At 43.4% G+C, this 20,038-nt stretch overlaps 7 protein-coding genes across 7 annotated transcripts; 1 reads left to right on the top strand and 6 right to left on the bottom strand.

Annotated features, from left to right (window-relative positions):
• Positions 1-451: 451 nt before the first annotated feature.
• On the bottom strand, positions 452-2,500 carry BDB00DRAFT_939187 (X-domain of DnaJ-containing-domain-containing protein). Its single transcript, XM_053129311.1, has 3 exons — positions 1,970-2,500; positions 1,114-1,827; positions 452-1,013 (listed from the first exon to the last, which is right to left on the bottom strand). The coding sequence occupies exons 1-3, from the start codon at positions 2,024-2,026 to the stop codon at positions 777-779; spliced, it is 1,008 nt and encodes a 335-aa protein (XP_052979402.1). The 5' UTR covers positions 2,027-2,500; the 3' UTR covers positions 452-776.
• Positions 2,501-2,918: 418 nt separating this feature from the next.
• BDB00DRAFT_824532 (uncharacterized protein) lies at positions 2,919-4,211 on the bottom strand. The gene is made up of 3 exons (XM_053123623.1): positions 4,055-4,211; positions 3,730-3,894; positions 2,919-3,589 (listed from the first exon to the last, which is right to left on the bottom strand). Exons 1-3 carry the CDS (start codon positions 4,169-4,171, stop codon positions 3,206-3,208), a joined length of 666 nt encoding a protein of 221 aa, XP_052979401.1. The 5' UTR covers positions 4,172-4,211; the 3' UTR covers positions 2,919-3,205.
• A 758-nt stretch (positions 4,212-4,969) lies between these two features.
• BDB00DRAFT_946170 (thiolase-like protein) lies at positions 4,970-6,984 on the bottom strand. Its single transcript, XM_053129518.1, has 5 exons — positions 6,627-6,984; positions 6,200-6,508; positions 5,712-6,104; positions 5,199-5,641; positions 4,970-5,118 (listed from the first exon to the last, which is right to left on the bottom strand). The coding sequence occupies exons 1-5, from the start codon at positions 6,712-6,714 to the stop codon at positions 5,026-5,028; spliced, it is 1,326 nt and encodes a 441-aa protein (XP_052979400.1). The 5' UTR covers positions 6,715-6,984; the 3' UTR covers positions 4,970-5,025.
• Positions 6,985-6,986: 2 nt separating this feature from the next.
• Positions 6,987-10,731, bottom strand: BDB00DRAFT_824522 (uncharacterized protein). Its single transcript, XM_053123622.1, has 5 exons — positions 10,617-10,731; positions 10,277-10,483; positions 8,995-10,081; positions 8,413-8,926; positions 6,987-8,340 (listed from the first exon to the last, which is right to left on the bottom strand). The coding sequence occupies exons 2-5, from the start codon at positions 10,415-10,417 to the stop codon at positions 7,263-7,265; spliced, it is 2,820 nt and encodes a 939-aa protein (XP_052979399.1). The 5' UTR covers positions 10,418-10,483; positions 10,617-10,731; the 3' UTR covers positions 6,987-7,262.
• Positions 10,732-12,478: 1,747 nt separating this feature from the next.
• BDB00DRAFT_824517 (guanine nucleotide binding protein, alpha subunit) lies at positions 12,479-14,909 on the top strand. Its single transcript, XM_053123621.1, has 9 exons — positions 12,479-12,884; positions 12,969-13,153; positions 13,235-13,392; positions 13,472-13,557; positions 13,643-13,727; positions 13,825-13,912; positions 14,011-14,016; positions 14,105-14,252; positions 14,360-14,909. Exons 1-9 carry the CDS (start codon positions 12,785-12,787, stop codon positions 14,545-14,547), a joined length of 1,044 nt encoding a protein of 347 aa, XP_052979398.1. The 5' UTR covers positions 12,479-12,784; the 3' UTR covers positions 14,548-14,909.
• A 1,885-nt stretch (positions 14,910-16,794) lies between these two features.
• Positions 16,795-17,559, bottom strand: BDB00DRAFT_872646 (uncharacterized protein; the record flags this gene model as incomplete). Its single annotated transcript, XM_053126986.1, has 4 exons — positions 16,795-16,932; positions 17,019-17,040; positions 17,135-17,268; positions 17,344-17,559. 4 exons carry the CDS (start codon positions 17,557-17,559, stop codon positions 16,795-16,797), a joined length of 510 nt encoding a protein of 169 aa, XP_052979397.1.
• A 204-nt stretch (positions 17,560-17,763) lies between these two features.
• On the bottom strand, positions 17,764-19,299 carry BDB00DRAFT_824516 (ribosomal RNA-processing protein 7-domain-containing protein). Its single transcript, XM_053123620.1, has 3 exons — positions 18,679-19,299; positions 18,305-18,592; positions 17,764-18,232 (listed from the first exon to the last, which is right to left on the bottom strand). The coding sequence occupies exons 1-3, from the start codon at positions 19,244-19,246 to the stop codon at positions 18,147-18,149; spliced, it is 942 nt and encodes a 313-aa protein (XP_052979396.1). The 5' UTR covers positions 19,247-19,299; the 3' UTR covers positions 17,764-18,146.
• Between the last annotated feature and the right edge of the window lie 739 nt (positions 19,300-20,038).

Raw genomic sequence — 20,038 nt, 5'->3', positions numbered from 1 at the left:
AGAGGCGGTCGAAAGATTCTAGCCACACACACACACACACACACACGCGCGCGCGTCTTCTTGACCCCCACACCCCCGGTTCGGAAGTAACATCATACAGCTTTTCGTTTACCTCTTTGCAGCAATAACGGGCGGAGAGGAAAACAGGCGCGTACCCGTTAACTTTGTTTTTTGACACGGTTCTTGGGTCCTTTTCCTTCTTTTTCATTGGCCGCACCCTGTTTTCGTCGCTTGTGTATTGCTGCCTGTGTGTTACGCTGAGTTGTTTCTACGAGCGCCGCGAGCGAAAGAGAGGGGAGGGGGACGGGTTGGGCTGCTACAGAGCAAGGATAGGAAAAAAAAAGAAGCAAAGAAGCGAAGGAAAGCCATGGGCAAGTGGGTGTGGGTGGATGAAGAAGAAAAGGAGAACAAGCGGGTGAGAGAGAAGCGAGGGCCCAGCAAAGCAAAAGGGCTCGCTTTATTAATACTGTTCAATTCTACATCCCGCGAAACATATCCAATAAGGACGTGTGGCGTGAATGCCGAGTTACACTCTGGGGTGGGGGATGTGTCCTGTGGTGTGCGTGCGTGCGTGTGTGTGCGACCATTGCTACGCTCATCAACACATTCGCATACGCACTCTAACATAGTAGTCCATGGTTTACGTCTTTTTCAATAGCGGGAATGTGTGCGTGTGTGTTATTCGACCAAGTGTAAAAATTAAAAAAGAAAAAATATTACAAGAAGAGGAGGGAGCGAGGAGTATGTGAGGGTGTATGTAGGTCTATGTATGGGTGTTATGCAGCACTGGTAGAAGACGACGATTTGCGCGCTTCTGCCGTGTCCATGGGGATATCGTCAGGGGAAACATCTGGCCGTACTTTGGAGTAGACGCCGCCAATGATCCTCAGCGCAACAGCACGCTCCTTGCGCGTTTCCTTGCTGACGGTTGTGTCGCTAAGCACCTTGTCACATACGTCTCGAAGCACACTTTCCACTTCTAGTTTTGATCCGCGCCAAATCGCTTGCAGACCCTGGATTCACACATGGCATATTTGTTTTCTTTAGCTATGCATGATCCATAGAACACTCGCGTCTTCTTTTTTTTATTTATTTCATCCTTGTTCTCCTTACCTTTTGAGCCGCTTCTTCCTCCAGTTTACCCCGTTCCTCATCCGTCAAGCCCTTCTCTTCAGCCTTGGCCAGTTCACTGAAGCTCGACTGCAGATCCAATGCCGTGCGCAACGTGCCCACGGTCTCGCTAAAGATATATCCCTTTTCACGCACGCTGTGGAACATGCCTCCCAGACCAAACGCGATACTCTTGCCCAGATACTGGTTTGCCTTCATGGTATATGTTCCACCAATCGCATGCAACAGCTCCACACCGTAGTTTTCATGCTTTAGATCTTCGGCCTCGATCTGAACAATGTTGGTGAATGCTGCAATCGACACGGGTGTATCGTCCGGCCGTTCAGTATAAAGACTGAGCTTATTGCTCAGCTTGGTCACCAATGTGTCGACGCGTTTGGCTCTCGTCTGGGCACGTTCCTGCTCCATCTTTTCCTTCTGCGCCTCCCGTTCAGCTTTCTCTTCGGGCGTCAAGTTCTGTTCGTTTTCATTGCTTTCTGCGTCCGCTGTCTCGAGTGCTTCGCGCATATCTCGTCCAATTGAAATCTCTCCAATGATATCCACAAATCGTTCACCGCCAAACGATTGTCTAAAGAACTCTTCAGGGTCCACAAACCCGCCGTCAGGTTTCAGCCCGTTTTCTTCGCCGATTTCGTTGTATCGTTTTCGTAGCTTTGGATCTGACAGGACTTGATATGCTTCCGATATTTTTTTAAACTAACGTTGAGAAATTTGGGTTGTCGTTACTTTTGTGTTTCAGGAATTACAAGTGACCAAGATAATCTTGGCATTTCCAACTACCATAACTACTGGTAGCAGGACATCCCTGCTCCTCATTACTGCCCCAATAGAATGTTACCTTATCCTCGGCAGTAGGATCGTCTCTGTTTTTGTCAGGATGGTATTTGATGGCCATTTTACGATATGCCTTTTTAATTTCATCCTGGGTAGCTGTAGGCTGTACGCCTAACAAGTCGTAGTATTCCGTCGACACTGGATTCTCGTCTAATAATAGCCTAACGATCAGAACGAACGATCCGTTTCCTTAATTCTATGGCTCCGTAACGTCATGCATAACATACCAGTGCCTCGTTTACGAGAAAACTTTGGCTTGCTCGATTTGCTGTTGCTCTTGAGATCGGTGCCCGAAGCATCGAGCTCGTACTCAACAACCTTTTCACAGGACCAGCATTTCACTTGGACTTTTTGACTTGCTAATCCTTTATCAGGAAGAAACTCCAATGCTGTCTTACAGTCGGTGCAGGTTGCTTTTATATACGGCTCCGGTTTTCGTGAGTTAAACACCGTCATGACCCAACAGCGAAAAAAAAATGTATATGCGGGGAGAGAGAGAGAGAGAGAGAGCGAGAGAAACGGTGAGGTTTGTTCTTTTAGGTAAAAGGAAAAAAAGTTCAGTCAGCACTGAGTTTCTTTTTTTTTTTTTGCATTCTCGGGATTGTGGAGGAGGGTCATGAGTACACTATACTGGATGCTGCGTATTCGGGTTGCATGATCTCTATCTGTTTTATCATTTGAGATTAAGGGCTAAACATATCGCTTCAGGTGGAAGGGCCAACTATGCGCTTATATTGTCATAAAAAATATGTAGCTAGCAGATACTATCAACAAGTAGCATCCCCACTACGAGCTTCTTACTACACCATGTAGTAGACTTCCACATTGTTTTCACGTGATTTTTACTCCGAATGAAGAGCATGAACTTTCGTTACTACTGACAACGTTTCAAAGTCGTCAGTAAGTTGCTACCCTATGTTTGCTAAATATCACTAAATCGTTATCTTTAGTTCCAAGAAAATGCTTTTATGTGCAAAGATGAATATATATATATATATGTATATTATGCGTACTTTGTGATGTTGCGTGATAAAACGGAAGATGATGCATGTGATAGCAGTGCCTGAATATGTATATGAAGAGTACTGACATACTATGTACTACATATATAAACAGCTATTCATTACTATTAGCTAGGAAAGAAAGAAGTGTGTGTGATGGTAAATGATGATGTGCAGACAAAGAGAAAGGAAATGCAAACAAGAGAGAGAGAGTGTGTGTGTGTGTGTGTCGTAAGTATTTACAGATTATGAGAAGAAGAAGGGAAAGAAAGGTTTGCTGATGTGTTCGTATTATTGTTGTTGTTGTTGTTGCTACTACTGCTATTGCTGCTGCTATCGGTATCGTTCTTAAAGTTGCTACAGTTGGGAATTTCGTTGTTGCTTATGCCGCTCCAGCCTTCGCGGTCAACAATACTGTACTTGTCTTTCCAAATCCACGAGTTACCAACGATCCCTTGACCTTGTCTAGCGGCCATGCGGTAATACAGGGCCGCCTTGTACAAATCCTTCTTCACACCGTGGCCATGGGAATAACAAAATGCCAAATCGTTCTGTGCATCTGGATCGCCCATATTGGCGGCTATTTCAAAGTAATAGGATGCCATAACCAGGTTTTTTGGTACCTAATAATAAGTTGCGTAATAAGTAAAATTTATTTAGCTCTATCACCCTCAAGCCCAAAAGACTCGATTCCTCCCCTCCCCCTGACCCTTTCTGGCTTTGCTTTCAAGACAGTACAAGATGATGATCACTATATACTTACACCCCACCCATGGCGAAAACTGATGGCAAGCTCGTAAATAGCAAGGATCAATTCGGATTTGGCAATAGCGGTGGATTTGGCGATGCCGGTTTGTAGGTCATAGACTGCACATTCTGCAGCTTTCTGCAAATAGCGTACAGCGATCGCAGGATTCTTTTTACAGCCCTATTACAAGATATTAGTGCTGTAGTGAATAAAAAAAGAAGCATGACAATATGTGTGTATGTGATGTTGTAAATAAGCTAATAACGATCAGTTTTTATAATATAGGGGGTGGTGGGAAGAAGAAGAAGAAGAAGAAGAAGATAATGATCGACTCATTTACCCAGCCGTGTCGGAGCGCAATGCCGTAAAAGAACAGACCCAGTGGTGATTCTGTCTCGGCCGATAATCGCCAATAGTACGTTGCCTTTTCTAACTCTCCGTGTTCATGAAGTTGCATGCCCCATTGCAAATACTGGTCTGGCGTAAATGGTATTGCTGTATCTGTTGTTGTTGCTGTTGCTGCATCTGTTGTGTTTGACAGTAGTGGTGGAGCTGCATGAAATGATGCCCTACTCCGCCGTCGGGGCGCCACGAACGATGAGGGCAACGGGGTACTCGTGCTAGCAGTAGATGCTACAACAACTCCTGAAGCAAACGACGCTGCTGTATGTGCACTGAGTGGTGATGTCGAAGTGGAATGTCCACCTGTTGTTGTCGTTATAGTACTTGATGAAGATTCCGTAATGGAGCTATGGTCGTCCAACATGTACGCTTTTCTTGCATCGGCTCGTTGCTGTTCTACTAGGATAGCGCTTTTGCGACTTTCACTCGTGCTTTTAATCATGGCTGATAGGGAGCTGCTGACGCTGGCTGATCTCGCAAAGAGTGAATGCCGCTTTTTTTGCTTACTACTTGCTGTAGTGGTAGTGTCGATCGCCTGATCTTTACTGTTGAATATGCTTTTGAATTTAAACATGCAGGAATTGCGTATAGATGGAGGAAGAAAGTGAAAGAAGAACAAGAACGAGCTTTTGTTGGAAAAAACAAAATAAATAAATAAATGGTTTTACGCTCTCGGCAAACAAACGGAGGTGAGTGGACCCTAAAACCGGCAAGCGCAACAATGTGGCTCAAAAATACATGCAATGTTGTTGTTTTTTTCTCCTTTTAGGGTCATTACACAAGTGTGACGCTGGGGGATCGTTGAGCGAGGTCAGATTTATATAAATATAATAAGAGAGAGAGAGAGAGAGAGAGAGAGAGAGAGGTTTTTTATTATAATTAATAGGGTAATAGGGTCTGCTGCTATTTTTACAACTTGGCTTCCAAGTATTCGGCACGGTTCTGCTTCTTTGCCGCTGCCTTTTCATATTCATCCTTGCTGATTGGACGTGCTTCCACAGCCTGTCATTTTGGGTCAAATGTGAGTATTATTATCTCTCTCTCTCCAAAAGGTCCATTCACTATTGCCTAGTGCTACTTACAGGATTGTATCCGACATGAGGTTGGGTGTAGTTGGCATTGGCCTTCTTGTAGATCGTGACGACGACAGCACCACCCAAGCCGACGTTGTGTTGAAGAGCACGCTCCACGTTGGGCACTTGACGGTCACCAGCCCATCGACGCAACTGCCAGCAGAGCTCTGTGCATTGGGCCAAGCCAGTGGCACCAAGAGGATGGCCCTTGGAGATCAAACCACCCGAAGGGTTTATTACGTACTTGCCGCCGTAAGTGTTATCTCCCGAATCGATCAGGGTGTGTGCCTTGCCAGGAGGCGTCAAGCCCAAGGCATCGTACGTGACAAGCTCGTTGGCAGAGAAGCAGTCGTGCAGTTCGACAACTTGGACATCGTTGGGAGTAATGCCGGCTTGCTTATAAGCCTCTTGAGAAGCACGGCGGGTCATGTCGGTACCAGCCCATTCGATAGCTAAGATGGGGTGCACGTGTTTTTGAGTGATATGTGCTGCGACATATGTATAAGAGCTACTACTGCTTACCATCGGTTGACAACATTTTGGGAGAATCTGTTGCCATGACTTGGGCACAGATCTCGACGGCCTGGTCCATCAAACCGTGCTTCAAGACAAATTCTTCGCTGGCGACCACGGCACAGCCAGCACCATCCGAAGTGGGGCAGCACTGAAGCTTGGTCAAGGGACCGTAGATGGTGGGCGACTGCTTGATCTGTTCCAAGGTGTAGATATCACGGAACTGCGAGTAAGGGTTCTTGGAGCTGTGGCGATGGTTCTTTTCGGCAATCTTGGCCAAGTGATCGTCCGTGGCACCATAGCGACGCATGTACTCCATACCGGCGTTACCAAAGATTTGAGGAGCGCGAGGAGCATTGCCCTTGTAGCCAATCTGCTCGGTCATCAAGTCATGGACGTGATCTATAAAAACACATATGCGTTTGAGTTAGTCAAAGAGAACTGATAGATGTTATGATACAGTTAGCATGAGAGAGAGAGAGAGAGAGGTGGATTACCCAATGGGGGAGTGCGATCACTAAAGTTGGATTTCAAGGAGCCACGCTGCATACGCTCAAAGCCAAGGGCCATGGCACAGTCAACCATGCCAGAGGCAACGGCATTGCGTGCCTGGAGCAAGGCAGTCGAGCCCGTCGAGCAGTTGTTGTTGACATTAACGACGGGAATCTGTGTCATACCGAGTTGGTAAAGGACGCGCTGGCCAGAGGTACTGTCACCGTAGCAATAGCCAACGGCGGCAAATTCAACTTGGTCATACGACAACTTGGCATCGTTCAATGCCTTGACAGCAGCCTCAAGACCGAACTCTACATTCATCCATTAATAAACTGCAAGAAACGGCTGAATAATAAAAAAGCGTCTTGTTCTTGTATCTCTTTCTCTCTCTCTCTCTCTCAAATAATAATAATTATAAAACCAATGTACCTGGATAATCGACCTGGCCGCGGGGCTTAATGAACTTGGACATGCCAACGCCGACGACGTACACTTTGTTTGCTGGGGCCTTGGGCATCTTTTTAATAAAAAGCTGTTGTGGGGGTGGGAGAAGAGAAAAAGGTTGGAAAGAGAGGGAGTCATCATTTCTTTAGGATTGCATATTTGTACACATCCGGGTTCAGTAATTCTAATAGACGGTTCTCCCCACGCTACACAGAATCCTTTCCCAGGCGGCGCCAATTTACTCATCCTGAATTACGCATCGTGGCTGCACAACACACGGTACATCTTTTTCTCTCTTTTTCTTTCTTTGATAATATTTTGCATTCTTCTGTGAAAAAAAAAAGAATTAATGCTACAAATTATGTGCTGTGTGTGTGTGTGTGGGTGTATGGGATGGGAAGAAGAGGTGTGACTTATTCGGTATGCAGGCAGTACTAGATATGTCAAGAAAAAGTGCAATTGCTGTTGGGTGTGGCTGATGTGGTATATATATAATCTATGCATAGTACAAGAAAAACAAAGGAGGAAGTAGATGTTGCGTTTTGATTGCGAGAGAGTATGTGTGGTTAGATATGCGTATGATACGAGAAGGATATTAAATGTAGTATAGTAGGAGTGAGATCAATCGATTGGTATCGAGGGTGGTGGTGACGCTGTGATAAGCATTTGAAGCTCGTCCAGTTTCTCCGTCAACAATTGACATCGGATATGTAACCGACTTTCCCAGTCGTGGTAATCACCTTCATCCACTACTGGCGGCGCATTATCCGTTGTGTCGTCCTTGTTGTTGTTGTTGTTGCTGGAATCATCTTTTTTGTTGTTATTGCTAGGTGGTGCAGTAGTATTACTAGTGCTACTATTATTATTATTATTATTATTATTATTTTCGCTGTTTCGACGGGCTGCATGAAAATAATGCTCGGCCCGTTTAATGAGACTACGGATCTCGGGCACAAGATCGCTGTTCTCGTCAGGGCTTTGCTGTATCCGGAAACAGTTCAACACCGCCAACTCGTACATAGCGTACGGTATTACCCAACGATCTTCGTAGAGTTGGATATGCATGGCGATCGTTGCCTGGAAGCACTTTTCGGCCGGGCCAAAATCGCCAAGTTCACGCAACACGGCACCAAGGATAACACGCAAGATAGCAAGATCCGATGGTTGATGTTGCTGCTGTAGACTGCTATTCGCATGCTGTTGGTCGATGGTTGACTGCAGCTGCTGTTTCATGGTATCAAGCATCTCCGTCGATAGTTGAGGAATGCCGTTCCAAAGATAAATGAGCTCCCACAATGGGTTTACGACAACGACCTGTTTCAACAATTCGCCATCGAGCAAGAGGTATCGCTCCTTCATGTACTCTTGCTGTTGCTCTGTTTGTGGCTGCGTCATCCATTGGAGATGTACTGGTAAATAAGTGCCTTGTGATATTATCATGTGCACCTTTTCCTTCCATCGCTTGATCTTGCGCTCAGCAAACATTTCGTTCGGCAATAACCGTCCGCCAAGTTGTCGCTTGCGGTCAAGAATACTAGGGATCTGTTGAAACTCCATGCCCGCCTTGTCATATTGTTCGTCGGCAAACATGCAACATGTGGCAATGTAGTGATAGAAAGCACGCGACCAGTTGTTCATGCTTTCCAGTCGGAAAAAGGTTTCAGAAGCTTGAAAGTAGTCGCCTAAGAACACTTGAGCCCTAGCAAGAAATTGAAAAAGTTTATAACTAGTTAGACAGTTTTCCTTTGGAATGGAGCAAGTAAAACCTTACCATCCCATTTCATAAACGGCCAAGCCTTGTAGTTGAGCTAATTCGCTGACAACCATTCGGCTCTTTTTCTGCTGTTGTTGTCGTTGTTCTGGAGATGCTGATGAACAAGTAGAAGAAGGGTGTTGCTTCTCCCGTGGCGCTTCATTGACCCATTTCTTCGTACCACCACCGAGATCCACGCGAATACTATGTCGACGGCGTGCATCACGCAGGATTTCAACGCCCTTACGCGACTTGCCTTCCATTTTGCACAGCTTGCCTTCCAACAATTCCCATATCTTGCTGTTTGGAAATTTCGCCTTCATGTCGTTCAACATGGCTCGTGTCGTCTCACGCGTCATGGAGTTCGGTAACAGACGTGGGTGGATAAACAACGACAAGTTGGTGAAATAAACAAGTAAAGTCAGGGCGCTTAGACTGGAGTAAAGGCCATGACTTTGGTATGATTTTTGAAGAACGTGTAATGCAAAAGGTCGGGAGGAATGGAAACCAAGCGTGTTGAGGATCTTGTTTACTAAGACAGCAATGTCGTTATGTGTTAGAGTATTCTTTTTTCTTTGCCACAAGCATCATTTACTTTACCTTTGGGAGGCAATAACGAGAAGATCAGACTGAAAAGGCCGATTCCAAAAAAGACTCCACTCTCTACGGTGCTATCGTGTTTCTCGCCGTCGTTGTTGTTGACGTCCGCATCGCTGCTGTTGCAAGGGGCATTGGCGAGCCCGTTGGATGATGCCAGTGAAAGACGTCGTTTTGAATCCCAAGAACGGATACTGCTTGGTGTGCGTGTAACCCCAGTCGGCAAATTGAATAAACTGAATCGTTTCTCAGCTCCAGCAGGCGTACGAGTGTCTTTGTGATTGTTTGGAGACAAGGGTCCAGTTGCAGTTCCTGGCGATCTTCTATTGGACGATGACGACGACGACTCTGGATGTTTTCGTCGTTTCAACATGGCTGCACACTCACTTGGCTTTTGTCCAGTCAAATTGGTAAACATGTGTTCGTACATTTTGTAAGACTTGCGGAGTCTGTACGTCGCCTTCATGTATTCAAGCCAGCTATTGCCCATGAACTGCGTCGTGGCGCTCATCAATATGCAATTGATTTCCAGCAGTTCGCACTGAAGGTCAAACGTGCGCCGTACATTTTTCGTTGTGATCGATGGCGTTGTTCCTGTCGCTGTTGTTGTTGCTGCTGCTGCTGCTGCTGGTTTTTGGTTCTGCTGTTGTTGCTGCTGTTCCTCGGGCGCTGTCATGACAGATTCCATCGACGAGGAAGATGTGGTGGTACAGCTTGCCGAATCGTCGCTAATCATGATTTTTTCTGCGCCGTCCTCGTCAAATGCAATGGAAACTTCATGCTGGTTGTCCTTGTGGCTACCGTCATGGTCAGGGGGAGTGCAGGGAGGGGCGGCGGTGGTGGATGTGGCAAAGGAGGCTGCACTACTACCATTCCATCCTCGTTTTCGAACTCGTCGACCATATTGCCGTGCCAGATCTTCTGCTGCTGCTATCCGAGCAGAGGCAATGCTTATCTTCTCCACGTCAAATGCAAGCATGGCCTCTACATAGGCCATTAGAGCATAGGCAACTGCATGGAACGGTGATACGGCGGCGTGTTGTGAAAGTATCGAGTCAGCTTGATCGAATTGGTCATTGAGGAGTGCATCCTGTTATTTAAATCATAAAAAAGGGGCGTTTTGTCGATGACGAGAAGGTGTAGATGGTTGAAAAAAGGGTCAAGGTAAGAGCGAATATCAGTATTTGCCTCCCACTGCCCTTCTGTTGTCTTTTTTCCCCGGGAAAAGGTGCAACGAATAACAATAATCGTTGTAATGATAATAATAATGGATACACGTGCATACCAGACCACGTTGTGCTTCCGCCACCCAGAATTCAATCAATTGTGGTGAAGGCAAGGGATCTTGATGGGAAGACGATGTTGTGCCCATGCCGGTGTACTTGAACGTATACGAGGTTAATCTCGAGATTTGGTGGCGGAACATTGTGTGGTTTATATATTGTTCGACACACTGCTCTTTCCTCTCTTTTTTTTCCGTTTTAACTAGAGTCTATTTAAAGATAAAAATATATATATAAATATCTACATATCGGTAATGTTACGGACACCTGTCCGTTCTCTGGGTTTTTGTAATGCCCGAGCACATTGCTATTGTTTCTAAACAAGGAAACGGTTCTTTTTACCTTTTACTTTTTAAAAGGAAGGACGGAAAGAACAAAAGTACGTCAAGCTCGAGCAGAGGAGATATAAAAAAAAGAGAGAGAGAGAGAGGGAGAGAGAAAAAGGGCTCTTATTGCGCGACCAGCAGCAGAAATATGGTACTACTTTAACCACTGCATTACAGCCGCCTTTGTCCCCGAAAATAATTGCGGTGTGCAGATGCTGTAGCCAATCAGATCCGTTCTCCTAAACCTGTTGCAAAAAGGAAACTTAGTTCTTGTGATCGTTGTATAGATGTTTACCACACAGGATGATGATACATGTTTCCAAACCATCAAGAGTCAATGCATATAGTATATATATTATTTGCATATGCACCTGACGATGGACAACAAGGTCACAGTATGTGTACAGAAAAGTTTCATCATGCGGGGACAGACCGTTCATTGTAATAGCAGCTTACACCTTTGACACTTTATCATCAATCATCCATTGTTTACCTTGTGACAGCTTGTCCATGATAATGGAGATTGTTTGAACATATCCATGACAAACAATTACGTACCATGTTTACACAGCAATGACTTGAGCTACATCATAATACGGCTGCTCTATGATGTGCTTTACCACAGCATAATGCAGATACGAATATACATCAAGCATTTGACGGGTAGGAGACCCATCTCTCACAAAAAGGGACGATCACAAAAGAGGTGTGTGCGTGGCTCGTGACACATTATAACTGTATTACTCCATACATTATTTACACATGGCTGCAGGTTAGTTTTCTCTACTAACCTAGCTACATACATAGCAAGTAGGTCAACTCAGTAATAGAATATGTAAGTGGAAACAAGAAAGGGAGCTGTCCGTCCGTGCGGCGACATAATAATAGCACTAATAACTAGAATGGGTTAGTAAAAAAGGGAAAGAAGATCCCGAATCGGCAATCTGCCCAGTTGTTGAGTTAGTGGATTGCCTACTATACTTCTTACTAAGTGACTATATATACGATGGTAATAGGTCAGCAAAGCGAGGTACATAAGCAAGCATGTGCCCGCTAGAACTTTTCCAGGGACTCGGTGCAATGTTAATGAAAGCCAATGGTTCCACAACGAGAGAATGATTTGGAAGCCAGTAAATTGGCTAGTTACTCTTGTGCAACCCGAAGCGTTTGACAAAGAAAAAAAAGTTGATGGGCCACGTTTTCTAAAGGGTGTAGCGTAACTACTATGTATTCGATTTTGTTTAACAAGGTTAATAAAGGAAAGGTGGGGGGATGGTAGTAGTAGTAGTAGTAGTAGTAGTAGTGGGTGGGAGGGAGTTGAATATGCATTACACACAAACACACACACACACACACACACACATCCATTACTCATTCACGCGCGAGATGCTCAAGTAGAACACTTCTGGGAAGATACTAGCAGCGTGGAGTTCGATTCTTCAACTTAATTCAGCAGCGCAGAGAAACCAGAAATGCGGGATGAATGGGGAGGGAGGGCAAGAAAGAAACTGTAGAAAGAAATAATTTTTTAATAACAGCGAGCAACGACGCGGTCTGGAGCGGAATTGAACAGAACAATCAGGTATTAATTTTCATACATCAGAACTCCTTTTCATAAAACAGATCGAACGGGTTGCTACTGCTTTTGCGCGACGATCATAGGATAAACAAACGTGGCCACCATGGCGAAAGGCTTGGAGGGAGCGACGAAGGGGAAGGAAGAGGGTGAGAGACCACAAAGAGAGAGAGAGAGAGAAACGATCTAAAAGCATTACAAAGCGCGTTCTTTCTCTGTGGTACGCATATTAGATTATTAATAACGGACCTGGACACACACTCTCTCTCACGGCACAAACTCACACAGGCGAAGTCATACGCCTTGAATATCTGTCAAAGATCCAACACAGAAATAGATAGCGTTTCTCTCTCTCTCTTTTTTTTTTCTTTTTCTCTCTTTTTCTCTTTACACCGCTTGTGAATTTGAATTCCAAGGCGTGCCCTTATTTTTTATTTTTTCTTTTCGTGGACTTCAATTGACCTTCACCCACCCCTTGCATTCATCCAATATTATCAAGAAAAGAGGGAAAGACACTAGCACACAAGCGCATTCCATTCCTTCGCAGTCAGTCAGCCACCCCCGCCCCTCCCACCTCGCTTGTATAAACCACAACAACACCATTCACAATGGGAAACAGTCATAGTGCCAACAAAAGCAAAGCGATCGACAAGCAAATTAAGCATGACCAAAAACGCTTGAACCGAGAAGTCAAAATTCTACTGCTAGGTAAACAAGTGTATGTGGTGTGTGTGAAAAGAGTGTCAGCCAGTCATATGATCCTCGTGCTAAGACTGGGTACCTTGTTTCCAGGTGCAGGTGATTCCGGCAAATCAACAGTGTTAAAACAAATGCGGCTTATCCACGCGTCTGGATTCTCGCCTGCAGAACGAGAGGCGTTTCGACTCGTCATCTTTGGAAACATTCTCTCGGCTATGCAGTCTCTGCTCGAATGCATGAATGAATTGCAATACACCTTGGACAACCAAACAAACTGGGTGAGTAGTCAACCCCTGCTACTTGTCGGCTTGGATCTCACATAAATGATTAACTGTGGGGGTTGTCGTTTTTTGCGCTAGGCATACATTTCACTGTTCGAGGCATTGCCCATGATCAAACATGGCACGCCTTATCCGGGCGAGTACCTGCAACCCCTCAAATCACTGTGGGCTGATGGTGGCATTCAGGAAACGTTCAAAAAGGGAAACACATTTGCCCTGAATGATAATGTGCAGTTGTAAGTGATTCATCTTCCACAGATTCGGGTTTCAAATAGACTCCGCGTGATAGGACTACTAATAACCTGTAAAATACAGCTTCTATGATGATCTTGACCGAGTATTCCAGCCCGACTATATGCCAACAGATCAAGATATCATTCAATGCAGGATTAAGACAACTGGTAAAGTATCATCCGTCCCTTTTTCGGATTGAACGGCTGTGCTGACCTGACCCTTGCACACACACACACACACACACACACACAGGTATTGTCGAAACAACGTTCCGCAACGGTCCAATAATTTATCGAATGTGCGACGTGGGCGGTCAACGAAGTGAACGGAAGAAATGGTAATCATTGATCATATCTTACAAACCCCAAACGTTGTGTGTGAGTCTGTTCACCAACATAAGAGGAGATGATGCTGACCAAAACGTTTACATATAGGATCCATTGCTTTGAAAATGTCGCTTCGGTTTTGTTTGTCGTAGCGATTAGTGGCTACGATTGTTGTTTGGTTGAGGATCGTGATTCTGTAAGTTATCGCGTACAATTTTTTCTTGGATGAGTGTGATACAAGGGAGATTGTAAGGAAACTCAAAGTTATACTCTGTCTTTTGTTTCTTTTTATAGAATCAGGTTGGCTATCGATCCATCCATGCAATAAGGAAACACATAAGGTTGTACAAGAGGGGAGAAACTCACATTTATGCCAATTACCTTATAGATGTATGAAGCACTGATGCTCTTTGACTCGATATGTAACTCCAAGTGGTTTGTAAACACCTCCATGATCCTGTTTCTGAACAAGGTGGATGTATTCAAACGGAAGCTCCGAGAGTCACCTATCAAAACATACTTCCCAGACTACACAGGTAAAAGAATGAGAAACTCTTCTTCTTGGTGGAAGTAGTAAGGAGCTTGATAGATTAGATAGGCGAGGGATCTGTCTAGAAACTAATGTGTTGCACACTGTTTATAGGTTCCTCCAAGGACTACAACCAAGCAGCAGATTATTTCCGCAAACGATTTGAAATGTTGAACCGTAGCTCAAGAAAGCAAATCTACGTGCACTACACCGTGGCCACCGATACCCGACTATTGGGTCACGTTATGAACTCGGTTTCCGATAGCATCCTCCATGAAAATGTTCAAACTCTTTTACTATAACCATTCTCCCTAGTACAACAACCGCCACCCTTATACACACACACACACACAATGCGAACTGCATCCCCATTACTGTCCTTACTAATTCATTCTGGTCCTTACTAACCAACAACAACAACTACTATTACTACTAACGACTACTATTTCATCTCCTCTTCTTTTGCTCGTTTGATATACCCCGCCCTCATGAGTAATCTAACACAGACACATCCTTTTTTTTTGTATATTATCTACTGCTATTTAAAACTACTATACAGCATGTACGCCCACACACGCACACACACACACACATACACACATACACACAAACATGCACAACCATTCATTCACTCACTTTTCACCAAAAACCCAATCAATCCTCACTTGTATTTTTCTTGTTGCTTTCTATCCTAATTGCCACTCATATTACAACCCCTTGTTCTAGCATGACCTAATTTTCTAAAGATATTGGATTTTTCCTATTACTTCGCGTCCCTCCATTTTTACTTTCGCCAAAGATAATTTTTAATATTTGCGCACACTATAATTTTCAATTTCGCGTCTCATTATTCGCATTTTTGCGTTCTAGTTACTATATTTGACGAATAAAAAAATGTTGCTCCTCTATACAAAAAGAGCACTATAAGATGCTTATTTGGAGCTCAAGAAGCCTAGAAGCAGACAGAGTGCTATTTATGGCCCTGGAATCACTGAAACCCTCTCCCATACACACGACATATTCAGTGGCCGTCAATAATTTCACTCTCTTTTCTGTCACTCTGAGTGCATGATAGCTCTTTACACCTCGTCTTCACTCTTTCTTTATTATAACTGTCAAAATGGTGTGGCCCCCATTCACGAAAAACCTGAAAATTCAGGTCAATAACAATGATAAAAACCATGTAATTGATATTGTTGGGTGCTTCAAGAAAAGCAATCTGATTGAACGAGAAAAAGCAGAAGCGCAGTTCAAGGCTGAGGTAACGCACATGTCAGAGTGGAAACCAAGTAAAGTCCGGCAATGGAACCAACAACAAGTTGAAAACGATTACTCGGTATGTTTTTTTTGTTTGTATGTTACTCAGTAGCTATTATGGTTTTCCGTCTGACTGTTTTTTATTCTGCTTAACAGAGATTGTCAAGTGGAGGATACGAAGAATACTGGCGCGCAATCGAAATTGATAAAAAGCATAATGAAGCGGAAGCAGCAGAAACTAAATCGTACTACCAAACTCGTAAGGATTCTGCCAAACGGCCCACGGTAGGTAAACTCAAGTGAAACTCTACTGAATCAGCTTACGTCAAACACTTAATGAAATACAATTGATTACTCGACTCTATCAACTCTATTGTTTACAGATCAAAGCAGCTATTAGGACGAGTATAGTGAATATTTGAGTCATGGTCTTTCCAAACTTCATTGGTTTATCTTTTGCCCGACAATATATTTTTGTTTTGAAAAAAAAGCAAAAACAATCTACTACTCAACAAAATTCATCGACACCAGCAGCAACAACAACAGCACAAGTCGATTATGTTCCGCAGGGTGCCACAGCAACAGTATTGCGACCCCTAGTGGTGATGATGATGATGATAATAGTTCGTAGTAAGCTTACTCAGTCCTTTAAGTAAGAGAAAAGATAATTAAACAGCAGCTGTCATCAAGGAAATAAAAACAGAGCTGTGCAAGAATGTTGTACCTTTGTTTGCTTGCAAAAACACGTCATCGAACAAAGGTTCATAGAGATTAATTTGATACCATCCTTCATTATTTTGTCTGGAGAACTTAGCAGACTCCCATAAAAGCAACCTGCAGGTTTCATTAGTTAATTAAGTAATGTAAATTTTGTTTATTAAAAAACATACATCTTGTGAAGAGCAGATCGAATATATTCCCAATCAGAAGAAACGTGTGCTTGCTTGGAAAAATGTTGTTTTATCATGTATAGTTCCTCTAAACCATCACATCCACGAATCATACCGAGCCACTCCGCCTCATCTTGTAAAATGAAATGGGGAAGACGAAGAAAACCAACTATCTGGCATAGATGCGTCCAGTACCGAGAGTGGTGCACTTTTTCTGTCAAGTCAAGGCTGTTTTCTTTTCCACTAAAAACAGGGTATTGGGAAAACGTTTTAATATGTCATAATATCAAGTCCATGTATTATCAAAAAAGCAAACAATGCTTACAGCTGCTCATATATAAGCAAAAGTCTGTCTTCATCAGAAAGGCTGTGTAGTTTTTCAGTCCATTTATCGGTTTGCTCTTAGCTCTTATCTCCTGCCGTGTCTTTTTGATAAACACCATCTACTGTTGCTGTGGCACCCTGCGGAACATAATCGACTTGTGCTGTTGTTGTTGCTGCTGGTGTCGATGAATTTTGTTGAGTAGTAGCTTGTTTTTGCTTTTTTTTTAAAACAAAAATATATTGTTAGGCAAAAGATAAACCACTGAAGTTCGGAAAGACCATGACTCAAATATTCACTATACTCGTCCTAATAGCTGCTTTGATCTGTAAACAATAGAGTTGATAGAGTCGAGTAATCGATTGTATTTCATTAAGTGTTTGACGTAAGCTGATTCAGTAGAGTTTCACTTGAGTTTACCTACCGTGGGACCGTTTGGCAGAATCCTTACGAGTTTGGTAGTACGATTTAGTTTCTGCTGCTTCCGCTTCATTATGCTTTTTATCAATTTCGATTGCGCGCCAGTATTCTTCGTATCCTCCACTTGACAATATCTGTTAAGCAAAAAAAAACAGTCAGACGGAAAACCATAATAGCTACTGAGTAACATCCAATCAAAAAAAACATACCGAGTAATCGTTTTCAACTTGTTGTTGGTTCCATTGCCGGACTTTACTTGGTTTCCACTCTGACATGTGCGTTACCTCAGCCTTGAACTGCGCTTCTGCTTTTTCTCGTTCAATCAGATTGCTTTTCTTGAAGCACCCAACAATATCAATTACATGGTTTTTATCATTGTTATTGACCTGAATTTTCAGGTTTTTCGTGAATGGGGGCCACACCATTTTGACAGTTATAATAAAGAAAGAGTGAAGACGAGGTGTAAAGAGCTATCATGCACTCAGAGTGACAGAAAAGAGAGTGAAATTATTGACGGCCACTGAATATGTCGTGTGTATGGGAGAGGGTTTCAGTGATTCCAGGGCCATAAATAGCACTCTGTCTGCTTCTAGGCTTCTTGAGCTCCAAATAAGCATCTTATAGTGCTCTTTTTGTATAGAGGAGCAACATTTTTTTATTCGTCAAAAATAGTAACTAGAACGCAAAAATGCGAATAATGAGACGCGAAGAATAAAAATTACAGGTCGTATTACCTCCTCCGCAGCCGCGAAAGCCGGGGGATGCGAAGTAATAGGAAAAATCTAATAGACACCAAGACTTTTCTAATCCCGGATCTTTTGTATGGTTTACATGTATTCGTACATATCCAAAACATAAATTCTGCTATTTGTACATGAAAACACTGTTAACAATAATTTTATGCTTACAAAAGTCTTGACTTGAATATCAACAAAAGCAGTAGTGATGGTTTCTTTCTTTAGTGATAATGACGTTGTTGGATGGGATGGGATGGATGATGATGTGAAATATGCTAATAAGGTTTGAATCGACGCGCTTGTTTCTGCAGTGCAATTTTCTGTTTGTCTTGTTCGAATCGTTCTCGAAGTTGTTGCAGTTCTAAAAGAGAGATCTTGGTTAAATTAAATTTGTCTTTTTTTAAACATATCCACCAAGGGAGGCCACTCTTACCATTTTGCTTCTTATGGCGTGTTTGGAATCGATAAAAGTCACTAAGATCACCCATGACCTTCTTCTTTTCTGGTTCCACAGGTGCAGCAGTAGTAGCACCAGCCGAGGCTATGCCCTTTCTGACACGCGTAACCACTGTGAATCCATCCTCGTCCATCTTGTTCATGCGCTCCTGCGCTTCGCGTTCCTTTTCATACTCGCTAGCAGTAAACTTGAGCATAAATGCATTCACTTGTTGCTGGAGCTTATTATGATCGGGTCGTGCCATGTTGTACTGTCGTACATATCCTATTGTTGCCGTGTATAAATAAAGATCAGGTTAACAGACACGTCGTAGGCATACAAGACCCTATTTCTCAAAAGCCAAAACTTACGCTTGAAACCCAACGTTTGTTGCTTTGTCTCTGCCTTCCACTTTCTATCTTGATGCGGCATATCCAATACTCGATCCAAGTCGTCTTGTGATGCAAATACAACATGGGCCGACGATCCACTCTCCAATATCCGTCGCAACACTGGTGTTTTTTCTTCTTCTTCTTGCTCTCGTCGCAGGTTCTTTTTGCGTTGGTTCTTCTTTTTCTTATTACTACTACTACTATCCGCTAACTCTTTCTGTTGTTGTTGCTGTTGCTGGCCGGGATATTGAATGTGTTCGATTTGACCGTATTCATTGAAAAGTCCGTGGAGGTGGCTGTCAGTGGTATCAACTGGAAGATTCAAGACAAATAACGATCGATCGTTGCCTTCGGTCGGCATCGTCGTCACTGTTCGTACTTCATGCTTTTTAATGTATATATAATGGCGGCAGTTCTTGGCTACAACTACGGGTAAAGCTTTGAAACCGTAGAAATCTTGAAGATCAGGATTGCTGTTGTCTGCTATTTTAGGTGTTGTTGCCGCTGCAACCGAAGGAGAAGAAGACGACGATTTCTTTTTGGCCATTATTATTATTATAAGAGTTGATCAAGAGTAGTATGTGCCAAAAGAAAAAAAAAGTTGAAAGCTTTAATTCAGCGGGGCTTTGCTTCCTTCGGCCGGTGGCTGGGTTGGTGGATCTTCGGTCCCATCATTGAAGCTTCTTCCTTCCCTGACCCACAAAGTACTGATATACTCTCTCCCTCCAGGTATTGACGCTCTCTTATTGTAGACAAGTTACAAAAGAAGAAAGTGTGGAGAGCGGATGAGAGTGTGGAGTTTCTTTTAAAAGCAAAAGTACATTGATATGCTGTGCAAAAAAAAAGCACGAATTCAAGGAGTTGGTGTGTGAGAGTCCACTCTTTTATAAGAACCCCTATCCTTTATATCATGCTGTTTCTCCTCCCTTCCCCCCTCCTTAATAGTGCAGTTCTTATGTTGCTAAGAAAACACAGATCAATAAAGCTTTATTTATATTATCTCATCTCTCTCTTTTTCATTCCTTTGTTTCTTTCAAGCTTCCTTGTCCTCGTCTGCTACAATTATTTACCAAGTGTTATGGAAACAAAATCAACATCGACGCCAACTGCACAGTCGTCGTCTGCAGGCAATGATAAAAAAGGCATAGTCTATCTCTACTTTTGCATATGTACATTTTATACGTTAAGAGAAAGGACAAATCGCTTACACAGACGCACCTACACATATGAACAAAAGCAGCCCGTAAGCCGTCGTCGCTACATAACTCCAGCTCACGTCGATCCCTCGTCAATGTCTTTTCATCACGTAACTCTATCGCCCACACGCTTAAACCCCACA

Source organism: Zychaea mexicana, assembly GCF_025766255.1.
Source record: "Zychaea mexicana strain RSA 1403 chromosome Unknown BDB00scaffold_39, whole genome shotgun sequence".
NCBI lineage: Eukaryota > Fungi > Mucoromycota > Mucoromycetes > Mucorales > Lichtheimiaceae > Zychaea > Zychaea mexicana.
Note: the sequence above shows the minus strand (reverse complement) of the source record. Positions and strands in the feature narration are given on the sequence as shown.

Excerpts from the sequence above, each read along its gene's own strand:
- BDB00DRAFT_824532 (XM_053123623.1), bottom strand. The coding sequence starts at position 4,171 with ATGCAACTTCATGAACACGGAGAGTTAGAAAAGGCAACGTACTATTGG. Across the intron at positions 3,895-4,054 it reads TTGCGCTCCGACACGGCTGG|GGCTGTAAAAAGAATCCTGC; the intron begins GTAAATGAGTCG and ends ATCTTGTAATAG. Across the intron at positions 3,590-3,729 it reads GTTTTCGCCATGGGTGGGGT|GTACCAAAAAACCTGGTTAT; the intron begins GTAAGTATATAG and ends ACTTATTATTAG.
- BDB00DRAFT_946170 (XM_053129518.1), bottom strand. The coding sequence starts at position 6,714 with ATGCCCAAGGCCCCAGCAAACAAAGTGTACGTCGTCGGCGTTGGCATG. Across the intron at positions 6,105-6,199 it reads TGATCGCACTCCCCCATTGG|ATCACGTCCATGACTTGATG; the intron begins GTAATCCACCTC and ends GTGTTTTTATAG. Across the intron at positions 5,642-5,711 it reads CAAAATGTTGTCAACCGATG|CTATCGAATGGGCTGGTACC; the intron begins GTAAGCAGTAGT and ends ACCCCATCTTAG.
- BDB00DRAFT_824516 (XM_053123620.1), bottom strand. The coding sequence starts at position 19,246 with ATGGCCAAAAAGAAATCGTCGTCTTCTTCTCCTTCGGTTGCAGCGGCA. Across the intron at positions 18,593-18,678 it reads ACAAACGTTGGGTTTCAAGC|GATATGTACGACAGTACAAC; the intron begins GTAAGTTTTGGC and ends CGGCAACAATAG. Across the intron at positions 18,233-18,304 it reads ACGCCATAAGAAGCAAAATG|AACTGCAACAACTTCGAGAA; the intron begins GTAAGAGTGGCC and ends TCTCTCTTTTAG.
- BDB00DRAFT_824522 (XM_053123622.1), bottom strand. The coding sequence starts at position 10,417 with ATGTTCCGCCACCAAATCTCGAGATTAACCTCGTATACGTTCAAGTAC. Across the intron at positions 10,082-10,276 it reads CGGAAGCACAACGTGGTCTG|GATGCACTCCTCAATGACCA; the intron begins GTATGCACGTGT and ends TTTAAATAACAG. Across the intron at positions 8,341-8,412 it reads GCCGTTTATGAAATGGGATG|GGCTCAAGTGTTCTTAGGCG; the intron begins GTAAGGTTTTAC and ends ATTTCTTGCTAG.
- BDB00DRAFT_824517 (XM_053123621.1), top strand. The coding sequence starts at position 12,785 with ATGGGAAACAGTCATAGTGCCAACAAAAGCAAAGCGATCGACAAGCAA. Across the intron at positions 12,885-12,968 it reads AGTCAAAATTCTACTGCTAG|GTGCAGGTGATTCCGGCAAA; the intron begins GTAAACAAGTGT and ends CCTTGTTTCCAG. Across the intron at positions 13,393-13,471 it reads CTGAATGATAATGTGCAGTT|CTTCTATGATGATCTTGACC; the intron begins GTAAGTGATTCA and ends TGTAAAATACAG.
- BDB00DRAFT_939187 (XM_053129311.1), bottom strand. The coding sequence starts at position 2,026 with ATGGCCATCAAATACCATCCTGACAAAAACAGAGACGATCCTACTGCC. Across the intron at positions 1,828-1,969 it reads ATCCTACTGCCGAGGATAAG|TTTAAAAAAATATCGGAAGC; the intron begins GTAACATTCTAT and ends TCTCAACGTTAG. Across the intron at positions 1,014-1,113 it reads AGGAAGAAGCGGCTCAAAAG|GGTCTGCAAGCGATTTGGCG; the intron begins GTAAGGAGAACA and ends GTGTGAATCCAG.